This window comes from Felis catus, chromosome B4 (genome assembly GCF_018350175.1).
Source record: "Felis catus isolate Fca126 chromosome B4, F.catus_Fca126_mat1.0, whole genome shotgun sequence".
NCBI classification, from domain to species: domain Eukaryota; kingdom Metazoa; phylum Chordata; class Mammalia; order Carnivora; family Felidae; genus Felis; species Felis catus.
Genome location: NC_058374.1, coordinates 130,477,322 through 130,495,817, shown reverse-complemented (window position 1 = coordinate 130,495,817; position 18,496 = coordinate 130,477,322). Strand labels below are relative to the sequence as shown.

At 55.5% G+C, this 18,496-nt stretch overlaps 1 protein-coding gene across 2 annotated transcripts; it reads left to right on the top strand.

Annotated features, from left to right (window-relative positions):
* Positions 1–4,733: 4,733 nt before the first annotated feature.
* Positions 4,734–16,426, top strand: TXN2 (thioredoxin 2). 2 transcript variants are annotated; one of them, XM_019835506.3, is made up of 5 exons: positions 4,734–4,892; positions 5,873–6,126; positions 7,973–8,096; positions 15,589–15,709; positions 16,181–16,426. In XM_019835506.3, exons 2-4 carry the CDS (start codon positions 5,873–5,875, stop codon positions 15,700–15,702), a joined length of 492 nt encoding a protein of 163 aa, XP_019691065.3. In that variant the 5' UTR covers positions 4,734–4,892; the 3' UTR covers positions 15,703–15,709; positions 16,181–16,426. The 2 variants fall into 2 exon arrangements, with proteins under 2 accessions (XP_019691065.3, XP_003989277.3); XM_003989228.6 differs by having other exon boundaries at positions 4,735–4,892; positions 15,589–16,205.
* Positions 16,427–18,496: the final 2,070 nt, after the last annotated feature.

Below are 18,496 nucleotides of genomic sequence, written 5' to 3'. Positions count from 1 at the left end.
GTATCATAGAGTTAGGATGTCTATTAAATCAAAAGGCTATTTTTACAGTATCGTATCCTGGCTCAAAAAAGGAAAAAAATATATATCTTCTTACTCTTGGCGGGTGTCTCAGTCAGCTCTGGCGCCATAACAAAACACCACAGACTGAGTGGCTTACACAACAGACATTTAGGTCTCATAGTTATGGAGGCTGGAAATCCAAGATCAAGGGGCCGGTGGATTCAGTTCCTGGGGGAAGCCCTCTTTCTGACTTGTACATGGCCACCTTCTTGCTACCTACTCATGTTCTCACATGGTAGAGAGAGAGAGAGAGAGAGAGAGAGCGAGCTCCGGTCTCTCTTCCTCTTCTTGTAAGTGTAAGGACACAGGTCCCATCATGGGGACCCGACTCTCATGACTTGATCTAAATTTAACTATCCCTCAAAGGCCCCACCTCCAAACACCATCACACTGGGGGTTAAGGCTTCAACATATGAATTCGGGGAGGACACAAACGTTCAGCCCACAATGGTGGGCTCTCTGCTTTACATACACATCAGTGGACTTTTGTGGTGGCTGAGAACAACTGGACCAGGCCCTGGACTCTAGAATACCTGTAAAATGGGGGCACCTGGGTGGCTCAGTCGGTTAGGCATACAGCTTCTGCTAAGTTCATGATTTCATGGTTCATGAGTTCGAGCCCCGCGTCAGGCTCTGTGCTGACAGCTCAGAGCCTGGAACCTGCTTTGGATTCTGTGTCTCCCTCTCTGTCTCTGCCCCTCCCCCGCTCATGCTCTGTCTCTCGAAAGTGAATAAACGTTTAAAATTGTTTTGAATCAAAACACACAAATTATCATCAAGATGGAAACTGAAAACAAAGATACTCGAGGAGAAACACCTCTTGAAAACTCTATGAGCTTAGACTGTGGCCCGCTACCTCTCTCTTCGTTGACTTTTTTCTTAAGTGCCTCCCTCCAGCTATGAAATCCTCGGACATGTGGTCACTGAGATGCACCCGTCTCCCACACCTGTCCCCTGCCCAGTGGACCCGAGGGAGCTGGTGCGTCAGGGCCGTGCCCAGCTTGCCTGGTCCGCTGAGGAGACTGTGTGAACCACACTGCCACCGTGTGGACACTTCTGCTGACAACGGCTGCTGAGAACCGTTGTTCTCAGTCCCCACTCGGCCACCAGCTGGGTTAGAGCCCCATGTTGCATTTCGATGGCCTAGACTAACTGGCTGGTCTGTAGGGATTGGTGGGTGGGAAGAAGAAGCAGTCTTGAGTCAGATCAGATCCTTGCTAGGGGCAATATAGCACTTGTAAGCTTCTATCTATCTCCTATTGTTTGGTGGACCCTGGACAAACCACTTAGCCCCCATGTGCCTCATTAGGGGACACAGACGGGGGCTCACAGGGTTGTAGGATTGAGTTGATACGTGTAAGGTGCTTAGAGCAGCATCAGGTGTTGGGTAACTCTTCAGTATATCAACAGCTTTCAAACCCTCTGACCATGACCCACAGTAAGAAACACATTGTATATCACAACCCTAGGACACACAGACCTAGACCTAACACCAACCACTGTCCCAGTCTTTCCTGCAATCTCCCGGCCCCCTATGGGGAAGGCATAATTCTTCCCATTTCTCAGATGAGAAGCCTGAGGCCAAGAGGTGAAGACACTGTGGGATGAGGATAAACAGGACTGGTCCTCCTTTGGAATTCAAAATGTGAACTGAGCAGGGACATTGGCCTTTCAGAAAATGCAGCGGAAAGGAGGAATAGGATTAGCAGGCGACTGGAAGAGAAAGTGCTGGAGCTACAGAAACAACAGAAGTGAAAACGGACAAGGGGGAAGCTCCCCAGCCAGACGGCATCTGGAACTAGCAAACACAGCTGCACCAAGGGATGCTGACCTCAGGTGCTCCCACCGTGGATTACCACTGTTGGCTCCAGCCCTGGGCACGGGCAGAGGCAAAAGCGAGAGATCAGACAGGGCAGGGAGGGCCACGCCTGCCCGTGGCTCTCACCTGGCCCCCTGCCTGTGGTGGACAATCTATTTAAAGTGGAAGGCTGACACAGCTGGTGATGGCCAGGGGTTGTGGGTCTATTCCAAAGATTCCCTCACCCACCCCAGAGGACGTGCACGCCAGGGGAGTGAGGGAGCGAACCTGTCAACTGCACAGAGAACAAACAGCATACTATGGCCAAGACGAAGGGGAAACAGACAAAAAAAAAAAACAAAACATGGCAGCGATTTGGGAAGGGTATAATGGAGCCACGTGATATGGTGGAGACAATGGGATTTGGGGTAAGAAGGTGTGATTTGTGCTCCTGCTGTCTGTTCATGGGACAAATAATCACAGAGCACCTGCTATCATGCACCAGGCCCGGAGATAAGCCATGGAGAGACAGATGGACCCTTTGGGAGCTGACAGTACAGTGAGGAGTGAGGAACAAAGAACAGACAATATTTTGTAGTTTCCGCACCAGTAGCCCCATCCCCACCGCTCTGGTCTGTGATCGCTGCACTTTGGGGAACTGTGCATCCCCCTCGTAGCTTTGCTCAGTGTCCGTGGTTATCTTTGCGGACTTCCCAACACCAGAGTAAGTTTTTCTGCCAAAATGAGAGGTTCTTGGTGCCTTCTAGACTTTCCACACCTCCCAACGTGGGAGGATTGTGAAACTTTCCACAAGACTGCTTCCCTGGCCTCTCCATCCTTCTGGTGTTGGTTTTTCTGGGTTTGACACAAGCCCACGAGATGTCCTCCAAAGCCTCTGACGGTCTACCCATCTCCTCTCCAGCCCACTTTAGTTAGACTGCATCACTGTGAGGCCACCAGCCCTTTCGTCTGAATTCTGTGAATCTCCACCCGGCCTGCCTGTGGGTGGAACCTGGACGGTGCTGTCACCCTCCTGTCATCTCCCCCCACATCCCGGGCACTGGCTGTTTTCTGTGAAACTGGGAGTGAACACGTTCGGCTTTGAACTGGCCCTGAGGAAATGGGTCAGGAGCTGTGTGGGCAAGAGGGAAGGCTGAGAGCCATTGGAAAACTAAGAATGAATTTTGTTTTAGATTTTTTATTTTTAAGTAATCTCTATACCCATCTCTATCTCACAACCCTGTGATCTAGAGTCACCTGCTCCTCCAGCTGAGCCAGCAGGGTGTCCCGAATTTTTTTTTTCTTTTTAACATCTTTCTGTATTAGTAATAAATGCAGTGGAGACAAAACAGACAGTAACAATACAGAGTGCTGAGTGTGGTGGCTGATGTACAGAGGCACAGGGGCTGTGGAAGGTCGAAGAAGGGCATCTCCCCTGCTAGAGGAGGCTCAGGAAAGGGTCTCCAGAGATGATGCCTAGTCTCTCCCTTGGAGAGTAGAGGACAGCGCCTTCCGGTCATAGAGCAACTACAAAATCCAGGGACGGGAGCGACATTTAAGCACACTCTGGAGCTGTATGGGATTCCCAGTGGCTGGACTAGACTGAAACGGAGGTGTAAGAAGGGACTGTGCCAATTTACCTGCCTTGTGACCTTGGACAAGTCACGTAACCTTTCTGTAAAGCGCTCCCTGAGATATCCAAAGACAGTGTTTAATAAACATCTATTGAACATCCTCGGAGTCAGCCACCGTATCAGATCGGTGGGCATATGGAGTCAAATAAAAGCTACAAATTCCTGCTCTCAGGAAGCATAAAGTCTAGGGGGAGAGGCAGACACCCACAATGTGTTACATAAGAGTTTCCAACAAAGCACTACAGAGAAGGAAACAATTACTGCTGCTCAGAGAAGTGATGAGTAGGTGTTCCGCCAAGGGGAGAGAGAAAAGAGCATTTAAATTAAGCATAAGGCAAGGAGGAGGGAAAAGGCAGTGATGTATTCATAGACCCGCCAGGCCACGAGTGGTTGTAATGTAAGGGAGAGGGGGCGGGGGGAGACAAGAGATGGCTGTGACTCCAGCCTGGGCCACACAGACACTTAGCCCCTGTTGTCCAGGCCAGCGACGGTGGGTGCGAAAGGAAGGCCCAGGCTCAAACAAGTTCACGGGTCCCCACACCTTACCCGGGGCCTCAAAAGCAGGCCGAGTACCACCACCACCTGACATCTTGTCCAAGGCCTGTTCCCCAGCAACTCCGGAGACAGGCTTGAACCACGCCAGCCTTTCATGTCACGTATTGGGAAACCGAAGCCCCCCGGGCCAAGGTGACTTGTCCAAAACCACAAGCGGGTACAGTTGCGTGTGACAGACAAGGGCCACAAAGCGTCCTCCTTACTCCCAGTCGGGGTCTTTTGCCCCTAACCGGCACTTCCGCCTTCAAGGAGCTTAGCTGCCTCATTTGTAAAAAGGAGGAAAAGAATCTCCCGCACCTGTAATTTTCGGAAGACACTGAGGCAAAGGGGTGGCGGGTGGAGGAGTCTGCAAAACCCGGAACCACACCTCCCTCCCGCCCTTTCGCCTTTGGATAACTCCCTCAAGCTCCCACCTCCTTCCTCCTCCTCTTCTTCCGGACCCTCCTCGAGGGCCCGCCTGCCTTTTTCCGGCCCCTCCCCGAGGGCCACCCCTCTTCCGGTCTTTCCTCAAGGACCCGCCCCCTCTTCCGGTCACTCCCCCCGAGGGCCCGCCCCTTCTCCCGGTTTTCTCTCCCAAGGACCAGCCCCCTCTTCCGTTGTCTCTCCCCGAGACCACCTCTCTTCCGGTCCCTAACTGAGGCTCCACCCCTTCCGCTGTGCCGTCGTCCGTCATCCCCATTGGTGGAAAATCCAAGCCGCCCTCGAGTTGCGGAGAGCAGTCCTCCAGGTTGTCTGTCCCCGGAAGTGATGCTCGAAAGGCCCTCCTCCGAGGAAGTGACGGCAGGAGTGCCCTTGACTGACGGGGAGGGCCGGGCCGTGCATCCCTCCGCTCGCGCTGCAGGGAGGTAGGAGGCTCGTGGGGGTGGCTCTAGGTGGTGTCGAGGCGGAGGCAAGCTCCGGGTCTGTTCCTGCGCTGGCCGGCGGCCGACCGGGCGAAGACCCCGGGCGGGGGAACCTGTCCTCCGGAGGGCCGGGATCCCCGGCGGCGTCCGATTTCCCAGTCCCTCAACGCATGTCCCTTCTTTTTTATTCCCCCCCACACACTCCGGGTCCGGAACCTCTTGGTTCCCCCCACCTTGAATTGTTGCGATTCCTCTTTTCTGATCCTTTGGTAACTCCCTTGTGCCTTAATTTCCCGTTAGAACACTCATTAAAATGAGTAATAAAGAATCTGCAGACGGCCTTGGGTTCCAGTGTTGACTCTCATTTAATAGGTTACTTTGGGCGTGTCACAATTTACCTGAGCTTCGGACTCCCTATCTGTAGTGTGAGCAGTACTGTAGAAACTTCCTCCTGGGTGATCTGGGAGAACTAAGGCCCCCTTGGCCCTTGGCAGGTTCTCCATGAATATAGGTTCCTCCCTCCCTTCTGTTATAATTCTGAATATCCTGATTTCTCTTTTGTCATCAGCCCAATTTCCGAGTTGTGTTATGTGACTCCTGCTTTTTGATTCTCATTCTTCACTTAACCTCTATTCTAGAAATCTTTTTTTTTTTTTAAGTTTATTTATTTTGAGAGAGAGAGAGAGCACGCGTGCGCGCGCGAGCGGGGAAGGGGCAAAGAATCCCAAGCAGGCTCAGCACTGTCAGCCTGGAACCTGTCAGAGCTTGAACCCATGAACCGTGAGATCATGACCTGAGCGGCAACCAAGAGAGTTGGTCACTTAAACACTGAGCCACCCAGGCGCCCCCTCCTCTAGAAATCTTACATATCATTTCCTGGAATTCTTCCGGCCCTGAATGTTGAGCCCCCCAGTTCTCCCCAAATACCTTTCTTTTCCTGCGGTGTTGACTTCTCGAACTGTTCCTGCCTCTTTCCCTCACAGATGGCTCAGCGACTTCTCCTGAGGAGGTTCCTGGCCTCCGTCATCTCCAGGAAACCGCCTCAGGGTCGGTGGGCACCCCTCACCTCCAGGGCCGTGCGGTGCAGTCCTGGTGACCTCACAGTAACACCCAGCCAAGCCCGGTCAATATACACCACCAGAGTCTGCACAACGACCTTTAATATCCAGGATGGACCTGACTTTCAAGACCGAGTTGTCAACAGTGAAACACCAGTGGTTGTGGATTTTCACGCACAGTGAGTCCCAGGGGTCGGCAGAAGACTGGGGTGTTGCTCGGTCAGGTATTTACTGAGTATCTGCTGTGTCTCAGTGCCATGTTCGATGCTTCTCAGATGTAGTCTCCTTACAAAGGCTGGTAAGACCCAGTCCCTGCCATCAAAGATTGAGTGCAGTCTGGTAAGACACACACTAGTAAACAGTCTTCAAAGCTCCCTGTCATTGGTGCTGAGAAACACTCATGTTCTGTATCTCGCTGCCCAAATGGCTGAGTCCCCTTCAGCTTGGACCAAAGCAGGAAAAATAGGGACCATCACATCATCTGGTTTGTGGTGTATATCAATTCCTGGCCCTGCGGATAGGTTGATGTTTAACATCTTGCCGCCCAAACTGGGAAGGGCTGGCAAAAAGTTATCAGTGACCCCACAGTGATATCCCAGCACGCAGGGGATGGGCAGGGTTTTCTTTTCAGTGCTGTACAAGTGTGTTTTAGGGATCCTTAAATGCCTCTAGCCTTCTAATTGTTAGCTTGGCCTTCTCATTTCCAGACTTTGGGACCTAAGCAGCCACCTGGCTACCAAAGAACTGGACAGACCTGGCATAGCCTCAGTTACAAGCTGGGAGGCCTTCCGGACAAACGTCAGACAGATTGCTTTGCTTTCTTTCCCACTCTCTCTGACTCACCCCATGGCCTTGGGCAACTCACCACATTGCCTTGGTCAGGCCGTGTGACCTCCTTGTGCCTCCCTTTCTTCTTATAATAGGAGATAAGCTCTTGCAGACTGGGTTTTTAGGTGTTGTGAGTTCCTTAATTGAAATCCCCGAAGGGAAAGCGTTTTCAAGGCTGAGCATAAAATAGGGGTCATCAGCCAGGGGTTCGTGGAAGGCGGAGCTTTCTACCTCCCCTGTATAGTGAGCACTCCAGAGAGGACTTCCCAAATGAGTGATAAATGGGATGATGCCTCATTTCCTTCGACGAGGAAGTAAGACAGTGAGCTTGTTCATTCAGCGCCTGGCACTGTCCCTAGTGCTCCGGAGATGACAGCCTGTTCCCGAAGAGCTCACCACCCGAAGGGGAACAGCTGTGATCGGTACCGTGCTAGCACTTGACGCGGGGCCTGAGGGATCCCAGGATAACCAGGGCTGGAGGAAGACATTTGGAACACAACCTTGGGTTGCAGTTCCCGTGTCCCGCTCGCCAGATCTGGGGCCACGCACATGTTCCTTAACTTGTGTGCTCCTCAGTTTCTTAGGAAGGTGTGTTCTTTTCCTTTGTGGGGCTGAGGGTTCTGGGTGGTAAAAGCTGAGAAGGCCCTGGCGCAGTGACTAGCATGTTGTAGAAGCTCCCCAGCCACTGGTCTGTCCTCCCTGTAGTTGTGGGTCCGTGAAGCATCTAGAGTAACCCTGCAGCTTATAGAGTATGTTTATTCATGTTGCCTTAGTAGATTTCTCATCGCTGCTTGGAGAGACATGATCTCTCTTTCTCAAAAGAGGAAACTGAGGCCCCAGAACAGTGAGCTGATAGGTGAGGAGTCTTTGTTGGAACCCAAACCTTTTAACTTCACATCTCATATTTTTTTCTGTGACAGTGCAATTCTCTTATATCTATTGAAATAACCTTTGTAAGAGTTTTCTGATGAAGACTGATTTAGAAGCCCGGGACCCCTGGAAATTCCCCCGCTGCAGAGTTCTGGCTTTATCATTTGACCTGTTGACATTACAAGTTAATATTCAAACACTGTAAACAGAGCTAATAAGGGCAAAAGGCCCCTCAGAAAGATGTGGGTCAAGGGAAGTTTCTAGGGAGACAGTAAATCGGTTGCTGAGCATTCTTGTGACTGGATGCTTCCTTTCTCCCCTTCTGAGGTGGTGTGGCCCGTGCAAGATCCTGGGGCCAAGGTTAGAGAAGGTGGTGGCCAAGCAGCATGGAAAAGTGGTGATGGCCAAGGTGGATATTGACGACCACACAGACCTCGCCCTAGAATATGAGGTATGAATCGGCAGGGGATTGCCACAGTGCAGCTGGTGTGAGGGGTGCTTGGGCCCTAGGATAGCAGGTGCGGGACACATCTTGGGGACCACCAGGCAGCCAGGAAGAAGTGTCTCGGTTTTTCTTAGGGCTCTCAGGAATTCAGAGCCCTTTGCAGATGTGACTCTGTTGACCCTCTGAGCCGCTTGTCTGTCTAGCCCACCTTTAGGAAGTGGAGTGTATGATCCAAAACACCAGGTTATTGTCTGAGTCTTGGGGCACCGACGCACTCCTTCGTTCATGTTTTCATCCATGCACATATTCTGTCAGCCGTCGTTCGGGAGCCCCGCAGTGAGCCAGGCATCCGTGATTCTGGCACAAAGAAGATGAACACCTTGTGTCCAGCACCCCTAGTCTAGTCTAGCAAGAGAACAACAGGTAGACAGGTCATTTCAGCGTACGGTGAGAGGTGCTGACAGCAGAGGTGCACAAAGGAAGAAGGGACTGATTGTTGGGGTCGGGGGAGGGAATGCTTCCGTTTTGGGGGACCTCTGACTGGGGCCATGAAGGATGCACAGAGAAGAAAGGCCAAGAGCACAGCACACACTGAGACAGGGTAGTCTAATGCATTTGGTTGGTCTCTGTGTGCGTTTAACAGATGTGTGTTCAGAGTCTCTTAAATGCCAGGTGCTGTTACTTGGTTGTCGATATGACAATGAACAAAGCTAACCCCCTCCGCCCCCCAAAAAAGGGGATCGGCACACTTTTTCTCTAAAGGACCAGGTGGAACATACTTGAAGCTTTACAGGGCATTGGTCTCTATTGCAAAAACTCAACTGCCATTGAAAGCAGCCAGGGACAGTGTATAAACAAATGGGCACACTTGTATGCCAATAAAACTTTATTTACACAAACAGGCAGCAGTCTGGGTCTGGCCTATGGGATCCCTGCTTTAGGTAATAAGTGCTGTGGAAACAAATCAAGAAAATGAGGTGGGGCTGAACATGGGGCTGGGGAGGGTTTCACTTTTTTTTAATGTTTACTCATCTGAGACAGAGTGTGAGTGGGGGAGGGGCAGGGAGAGAGGGAGACACAAAATCCAAAGCAGGCTCCAGGCTGCCATCTATCAGCACAGAGCCCAACGCGGGGCTCGAACCCACAAGCTGTGAGATCATGAGGTGAAGTCGGACGCTTAACCGACTGAGCCACCCAGGCGCCCCATGGGAGGGTTTCATTTTTGAAAGGGTGTGGGGGCACCTGGCTCGATAGAATATGTGACCCTTGATCCTAGGGTCATGAGTCCAAGCCCCATGTCGGGTGTGGAGCTTACTTTTTAAAAAATAAATAAAAATAGAAATAAGTAAATAAAAAATAAAAGGGTGGGTTAGGGAAGGTCTCTGAGAAGCTGACATCCGAGCAAAGATCTGGAGGGAGGAAGGAAACGAAGCAAGCATCTCTTTGGAAGAGTAATCTGAGGCAGAGCAGACATCAAATGCAAAGGCTCTGGGGTCAGGGTGAGCACAGTTGGCTCACAGAATAGCAGTGCCTGTGTGCCCGGAGCAGGAAATGAGTGGGGTGTGGGGGCATCTTCTGGGCCTCGGAGACCACAACAGCTGGAGAAAGGGGAGAGAGGTACTGCGGCTGGATGGCCAGCGTGGGGAACTGAGCAGAGAGTGAGAGCACAGGCCACTGGGGGAGTTGATTGTGGCCAGACGGGAAGGGGTGCTGATCGAGTTTGTAAGTCCAGGCTCAGTGGCCCCCCGCCCCCGCCCGAGCCCAGCTCAAGTAGAGATGCCGCCTCCAGCCAGTCCCCAAGGGGACGGGGGTGCGCATAGGCTGGCTGCCTGCTGCCCTGGGGTGGCAGTGATCCCCCCGCCAGGAAATCAGGCTGCCCCAATCAGAGGGAAAGGAAATAGATGCCGGGCAGGCAAAGCCACCGATGGTCACTGCAGATGAGCGAGGGGGTGCAGGACTGCCTGTCGCGCTGAGTGACTGAGGGCGCCTTACGAGGGCCGGCGCAGGGGAGAGGGATGAGTTACTACTTTGATGTTCTGTTTTGTCTTTTTTTTTTTTTTTTTTTTAAGTAAACGACGTCCCTATTTGGGGCCCGAACTCACAACCCTGAGATCAAGAGTGGCATGCTCTACTGACCGAGCCAGCCAGGCATCCCAAGTTGCTGTGTTTGAAAGCTCTGTCACTGAGCGTTCAGTCAAGGGGGTACTTACTGGCCATTCAGATGCCCCTACCTTTCTCCTACTTGTCCGTCCCTCCCCCAAGGCCCGCGGCAGCTGTGGGGGTGAGCTGAGGGCTGGAGCTCCCAGGACATTCCCAGGGCGAGGGACGGGCATAAGATGTCTTCGGCTAACTCCTGCCGCCATGCCAATCAGCCTCAGCCAGTAGGACTTTTGAGCAGACATGCCCTGAGCGCCAGCCATGTTCCGGGAACCGTGGTTAACCGGTACAGATGTGAAGAATAATCCGGTTCCCGCCAACAGGGGGCCCCCCCGGGTGGTGAGGTTCTCAAGACCACCCCCACCTGCATTCCAGGGAGCCTGGTGGTTAGGGCTGGGCACTGAGGTCCTGTGGTCAAGCCTGGAAAGTGTATGTGGACTCGGGTCCTCTTGTAGGACCTTCTCGCTCCTCCCTCTGTCCACTGCCCAGATCTCGTGGGTCACATCAGCTGGTCCCAGCCTCCTTGTTTTGCCAAGCCCTGGGCAGAGGTCCCTGCAGGGCTGAGGAAGCTCCAACAGGGACTTTCCTGACCCCCTTTCCTTCCTTCCTTCACACCTGTTCTTTTGGAGGAGAGCCAGAGGACGAAGACGTTTCAGCTGAGAGATCCAGGGTACCTCCTGGGACAGCTTCGTCCTTTTCCGAGTGTTGGATGAACATGTGGTAGAAACTGCTTTAAATGGTGTTCAGGGAGGGGCGCCTGGCTGCTCAGTCCACAGAGCATGTGGCTCTTAATCTCAGGGTCCTGAGTTCAAGTTCCACGTCGGGCTTGGAGCCTACTTTAAAAAAAGGGGAAAAAATTGTTTTCGGGGAATTTGGTCCCTCTCTCCAGGCTTTCCTGAACCTCCCCTCGTGCCCAGCACATGCCCTCGGGGCAAGTCTCCTCCCTCAGGCACCACACTTCTGCTTCGCTCAGCTGACCACCCTGGACCCTCACGGTCTCCCAAAGGACAGGGAAGGGAAAGACTTGGGGCTTCGGTAGTTTTAGGGTACCCCCCCACACCACCACCACCCGATCGTGCACTGCCCTGGCTTGGCCAGACGAAAAGCTCTCTGCTCTCCGTCTCCTCGTCCCCGCTGCCTGGCTGGGCATTCCGTACAGACCTTGCCAGCTACTGGGGGCAGAGAGTGGATCCAGATGTGGACCCTCGAAGCTTTATGCTTTCCTCTGGCTTCACACTTGGAGCTCTTATTCTTTTAGTCATATCACCTCATAGTTCACTGAGTATTACTATTTCATATTATTATGAATATGTAGCTAGAAGCGATCGTTACCGTGTCTCCGACCAGCTTCTAGGTGAGCGCTGCCAGCAGTGTGGAAACAAACATCGAGACGCAAAAGTTGGAAAGTCCTGTGCTGACCTTCTGGGGGCGTGCAGGGGTCCCGCCAGATGGTGTCCATCTCGTGGGTCTTGACAATGTACACGCATCCGCCGTTACAGTTGTGTGCGGAATAGCGTCACCGTCTTACAAATCCCCTTGGTTTCCACCTTTTCCTTTTTTTTCCTCCTCCCCTGGTGCCCCTGACAACCACTGATCTTTTTTACCGTCCCCATAGTTTTGCCTTTTCCAGAACGTCATAGAGTTGGATTTGAGTTTTTCAATAATAGCTTTGTCCCAGAACCCTCCCGTGTCCAAAGGCTTCTCATTTGAGACGTGGAGTGTGACACCACCGGGAGCCTCCCAGGCTGGAGGCTGCCCAGCTGCCCGTTCATCCTCGCCCTGCTGGGACCCAGTAGCTCTTAGGCCAAGGGATGGCTCAGCTTGATCACAGACAGCAAAGTCAGACAGATCCCGCGACAGATCCCAGCTCCCGCCCTTCCTCATTCAGCGCTTGTGCCTCTGTCTTCTCCTCTTCAAAGCGACCCCACCTCGAGGCAAGAACTTATGAGGTAGCCTACGCAAGCGGTTGGTGTCGTTCCTGACCCTTAAATGAGCCCCCAGTAGGTAGCAGCCTCGGTGACAGTGATCTTTTCCTTTGCGTCAGTTCTGCAGTTAGCTGAAGAGGAGGTGACCAGCCTCCTGTGACATCTAGCGCTGTGTCTGTCCCTCAGTAGGTCCTCGCAGATGGAGGAGGTTGGCGGGGAGAAGGGGGAGACTGAGCATGGACACCGAGCTCAGTCGCCCAGGGCGAGCCACTGGGCTGCAGGTTGGTGGGGACGGACCACACACACACACACACACACACACACACACACACACACACCCCACCCTACCCTGAATTCTCAGGGCATCGGGTCCAGCCTGGAAGGCTCCCGGTGGTGTCACAGAGCAGGAGGAGAAGCAGTGCGTCTTCGCGCGTCTGTTCATCTCTCTCCTGGCCCCTCGGTCCCTTCAGAGCTGCCAGAGTTGGGAGGGAAGCAGCATTCTTGGTCCGCCACGGCCCCTCTTGCACTTGGATCACATTCTACAGGCGTGTGCCAAGGACCTGTGCACTTCCACGTAAGGCCGGGTTTACAAGCACCAGCCCCTCCTGCTTTGTGAGCCAAACTCCGGATCCACAAAGCCACCTCGGGGGAGGGAAAAGTCCCATCACACCCCAGGTACCACAGCAGTGTCCCGGAAAAACCGGCTTCCCGCAAGCCCGTTGCTCCGCGCGCCTGTGCGATTTGGACTCACGCTTGGAAGAATGCCCTTGGTCAGTGATGACCAGGCCTCGGACTGTCTGCGGTACACCTGACCGCAGTGTGGCTGTGCGCGTGCGTGCACGCGTGTGAACACACAGGTGTGATCGTGGTGGGACTCGTGGAGTTCTTGAAAACTGAGTCCCCCTCCAGGCCCCACGGTGAGCGTCGTCCCGAGAGAACACGCGAAAGCAATCAGACTACTTCTCGTACAATGACACGCAGCTTATTTATTTATTTATTTAGAGAGTGAGAGAGTACACGCGGGCAGGGGAGAGGCAGCGAGCAGGAGACAGAATCCTAAGCAGGCTCTGAGCTGCCAGCACAGAGCCCAATGCGGGGCTTGAACGCTCAAACCGAGAGATCGTGACCTAAGCCGAAACTAGGGGTCAGATGCTTAGCCCACTGAGCCACACTCAGCCCCTGACACACAGCTTTTATATCGGTTGGAGAAACGGGAGGGGAGGGGATCCAGTTAGTGAGGGCTTGAGCCTGGTGCCTCAGTTGAATGGCTGGATTTGAGGCACCCTAGCTGCCCTCACAGGCCACTAGAGGGCGCATAAGACCATAGCTCTGGGGGTGCGTGTCTGGCTCAGTCAGTGAAGTGTGGAACTTTTGGTCTCTGGGGTTGTGAGTTCAAGCCCCCACGTTGGGCGTAGAGATTACTTAAGATAAAATCTTGGGGCGCCTGGGTGGCTCAGTCATTGAGCGTTCCGACCTCAGCTCAGGTCACGATCCACCAGTTCGTGAGTTTGAGCCCCACGTCAGGCTCTCTGCTGTCCGCACGGAGCCCACTTCAGATCCTCCTCTGTCCCCCTCTCTCTGTCCCTCTCCTGCTCACCCTCTCTCAAAAATAAGCAAACGTTTAGAAATATATATTTTAAATTAAATTAAGTTAAAATTAAATCGTTTGGGGCACCTGGGCGGCTCAGTCGGTTAAGCATCTGACTCTTGATCTCCGCTCAGGTGTTGATCTCAGGGTCATGACTGGAGGCCCTGCGTTGGGCTCCAGTCTGGGGATGGAGCCTACGTGTTCCATGCGTGCACACCCCAAACGACTGGTTGTGCGGCCCGGCCGGAGCAAGTTTCTCTGGGCCCTGCCTGTGCCTGGAGACCATAAGAGCCACATTCCGGACTTTTGTACTTCGTGCCGCCTCCCCTGCCACAGTCGTGAACGACAAGGACGGGAGCCAGTGGTCGGGCCACGGGCAGTGGCACACGTGGTCAGCCCCCTGCCGGATGGGTCCGAGGAGCATATCAGCTGCCACCGCATCAGCCCCAGGACAGCCCTCAAAAGGGCCGGGAGGGACTAACCGGAACAGGGACTTTGTTGTATTACCTGCCGCGTTTGTCCACCCAGAGCCAGTTAGCGGAGGTCAGGGCCTGCCACACGGTGGGGAGCGGGTGGTAGCACCGCCCGAGGTATGAGCTCGGGCCGCTGTGGCCTGCGGTTCTCTTGTAAGCGACCCGCGCACGGTGTGAACGTTGTAACCCCGAAGTCTGGTTTCCCGAGATGACTCACGGGCAGGATGCGCTCAGAATCCCGAAGACCGGGTGTGTTTGTGTAAATTGCTGTTGTTACTTTGTAGTTAACATGTGTAAGAAAAGTCTGTTTATCTTGTTCGGTGTATCCATTTTTTAAAAAAAATGTCTACAAACGTCAGGCAGGGAGCCCAGGCGGCAGAAAATGCTAGATGCCAGAGTGCAGCGGGCCTCGTTGACATGCCGTGTAATCTGCACAGGTCCCCCGAGGGAACTTGAGAAAATGCTTCACAGGCCAAGAATGTTGCCCCCGACCCCCCTAATAAGTAAACATCGGATCGTGTGTAGCCGAGCCCCTCCTCCCACGCTGTCCAGTAGGAGTCCGTGAATTTCTGGACCCTGCTAACCGGCCACGGCAGCGAGCCGACGTGGCTCCTGCGTTAGACTTTTCTGCCATGCTCTCTGCAGCCACCGTTTGTTGAGCGCCACTGCATACCAGGCCCTCTGCCAGGTCCTAACGCTCGATGTGCCTGCCAGGCGCAGGGCGCCCTGTGCATTATCCCACGCAGCCCCCAAGCCCAGCACGAATGCCTCCGGTGGCTCCGTTTTGCCGATGAGGACACGGAGACAGTGATGAAGTGGCTCCCCCGGAGTGGCCGCATCCAGAGCCTGAGCTCCTGACCACTCAGCTTTGCATCTGGATCGTTTGTCCTAAACCTTCAAGGGAGATCCTTTGGTCCCCGTTTGACAGAAGAGGGCACCGGGGCCGTGGAGGTGGCGCGGCCTATCCGCGAGGGGCCAAGCCAGGCCACGGACCCCAGTCTCTGGGTCTTCCCTCCTCGGGAAGCTTCCCCGGGCTCCTCAGCCACGCCCCGCCCCCAGCCCCGGCCTGCAGCTGCATGGACGGGTTATTTTCATCTCTCCTGTCATTGCAGCCAAACCACTGGGCCAGTGAGTCAGTCGTGCGGTTGGGGGAGGAAGGGGACCGCGGGGAGCCCACAGTGGAAAAGTCTCCCCGGCGGGTGGACCTCCGGGCCCCGCAGGACCCCTGCACCAAGAGGAGGGGCCGTGCCCGCCGCCTGGGCCGTCAGTGCCCCGCGGGAGCCACCGGCCTTCTCCACAAAGGCTTGGGAGTGGCGGTCGAGAGGAGTTCACCTCCCCTTGTCTCCTGCACCCAGGTGTCCGCCGTGCCGACCGTGCTGGCCATCAAGAACGGGGATGTGGTGGACAAGTTCGTGGGCATCAAGGACGAGGACCAGCTGGAGGCCTTCCTGAAGAAGCTGATTGGCTGACACGCAGGGAAGAATCCTGGTGGCCCTTGCCCACCTGGGCCCCGGGGTTCCAGGAGGGCCCCCGCTACAGCTCAGACCTTCTGTGCTGGCCCTTCATGCCTCCTCCCTTCTGTCCAGCCCCTGTGGACCCGTGCTTTGGAGACCAGGCCCCCAAACCCTGGGAGCCTCCGGGGCTTCCGGGCTGGCTGACTGCCACTGACCTGGGGACAGCCGTCTTCCCACCCACTCTCTCTTGTCTGCTCCCACCAGGGCTCGCCTCAGTTCCCCCGGATGCTGGAGAGAGCCCCAGGCCAGCCAGCCCGCGGTGCGCCGGGCCAATGGCGGCCGCGTGTCCCTGGCCCCTTCCGATCTGCACCCCGGTGCCTGGCCCATCTGCCTCCTGCAGTTTTTCTTCCCTGCTGCTGTTTTGTAAAATAGAAGAAGGAAAAAAGAAACCCAAACAAGTGAGAGTAATATATAATTCTCTCATTTTTTGTAGGTCTGTAATAAAGAACTTTATGTGATCCCTTCTACCTCCTGCTGTGAAGAACAGACCCTGGGCCCCACACTAAATTACCCTGTAGCCACCCCCCCCCCCCCCACCCACCAAAGAGCCACCTTCCTTCCTTCCCAGGCACGAGGGCGGAGAACATGCACTGGGCAGAGGGAGGGGGGAGTCAGGCCCCTGCCTCTGGAAGCCTCACTGTGAACAAACCGGACCAATAAAGCCAGGGTTTGCTCTGTCGACAGCTTCTGTTCTGTCTGGGCTCCAGGAGCACTTATGTCCCCTTCCCAGGCTGGCCTGCTGTCCCTGCTTCCTCTGACTCTCTGCCACCCTCTTGCCCTTGGCCAGCCTCTCCTGTTACTAACAGTGCTGTCAGTCGTGGCCGCTGTCCCGGTGCCACCTTCACACACAAGGCAAGAGGGCGCTTCCTGTCCCGTTATGCAGATAAGGACACGGGCTCATAGGGCGCAGAGCCCGGGTTTGTACCCAGGCGTGGTTGCCTCTGAAGCCTGGGCTCTTACACCCGATCCCCTGGATGCTTCTAGCGCTTCCTTCTCTGCCAACGGGCACAGGGCCACTCCCGCGGCAAGCCTGGCCCCCTGAGGGAGCTGGGCCGGCTGTTCCCTGTGTGTGCCACAGGACCTCCTCCGCCTCGGCCAGCCTCTCCGCCCCTTCCTGTTCCCGGCTCCCCTTGGCCCGCGGAGCAAGGTGCCAGCCCAGAACGCCCGCCCTCTATCTCCCTCCTGGGGCCAAACAGCCCTTAGGCTCAGTTGCCCAGCCAAGGCGCCGGCATCCTGGGAGCCGTGGGCGCTCAACACCGGGGATACCCTTGCCCTCGGCCCTGGGGTGCCGTGACCACTCCTGTGTGCTTTGCCCTCGATGGCTCTCGTGTTCCTATTGAAACCGCGTGAGCACCGCCTGGGGAAGGCCGCTGTGGCGGAGGCAGGAGAGCCGGGCCGCCCCGGGAGCGGCCAAAACCACAGACCGGGACCTGTCACAGGCGTGCAGAGGCCAGATAAACCAGCACCTGGCGGTAGCGGAGGGAGGCCAAGGGCCGCGGGGCAATGGGCAGTAGCAGCCAGTGCCCGGAGGGCGCTCATGGGGCGCCGGGCCTCGTTCTGGGCTCCTGACCCCACGGTGGCCGCACGGGGTTAGCATCCTCGTCAACCTTCCCTTTTACACGTGGGACCGACTCAGAGGCTGAGGCCCTTGTCCAAGATCACGAAGCCCACGGGCCCCTGGGCCAGGGATCGAGGCAGGGCAGGCTGCACCTGTACCTCTCCTGTCATCCTCCAGAATGTAGCGTATGATCTGAGTCCCATAGCCCACGGGGCAGACGGGCCGGGCGGCGGCTCACCTTACAGAAGAGGCGCTGATGCAGACATTGAATAACTTGCACAGACGCCCGGTGAGTAAGGTGGGGGCAGGCAGGGCTCGGAGTTCAGGGTCGGGGCGCCGTGACTCCCGCGCCCGGGCCCCTCCCCGCGTGCCCCGCTGCCACTCCTTAAAAGGCGCCCTCTGCCAAGCAGTTTCCACACTCATTACCTCACTCCATTCCTCTCTTGTGAGGCAAGCATTATTCCCAAATTACAAGTGCAAAAGCCAATTCAGAGAAATTGACTTACCCAAGGTCATGTCTAAAAAGTGATGATGCCACTTGTGAACCCGGGTGGGGGTCCGGCCTCTCCACCCCCGGCAGGTGTGAAAGGCTGGCGAAGGCCTCGGGGCCCGGGGGCAAGGCCTCTGCGCTGCCCCGAGCTCCCTCTCCTTAAAAGGTGTGCCGCGGCGGGAGGTGAGCCGGTGGCCTCGGCCATCCCAGGCTGGCAGGCTGTGCCGGTGCGGCTGTTCGGGCCATGAGTCACTGGCTGCGAGCACAGAACCCTCAGGGTGATCCCATTTGACTCATTCCACAGCGCTGACCTCACCGGGACGCTGCTGGCTCTGCATCATGGCCCCGCTCTTGCCCTTCTGGGCACCTCCTCGGGCTCCCGGGCTCCGGGGATTGGCGGTGCAGCTACAGGGCCCGGTGGTCCCGCTGCGGGGCAGGGGGGACAAGCGCCCGCCCTCAGAAGCACACACGCCCTCCGGGAAGGCACGGGCACGGCCACGTGCATTTGGGGCCCCCCAGACATCCCAGGGGCTGCATCTATACATGCATCCTCCCAATGCCTGAAGTCAGGGACGGAAGCTCGTTTGTCATGCTGTCCGCGTGTTCTCCGCTACGATCCCCTGCGCTCCCTGCCAGGCGGGAGTTCTCCCCATTTCTCAGAGGAGGAGACTGAGGCCGGAGTGATGGCCGTGGAATGGCTG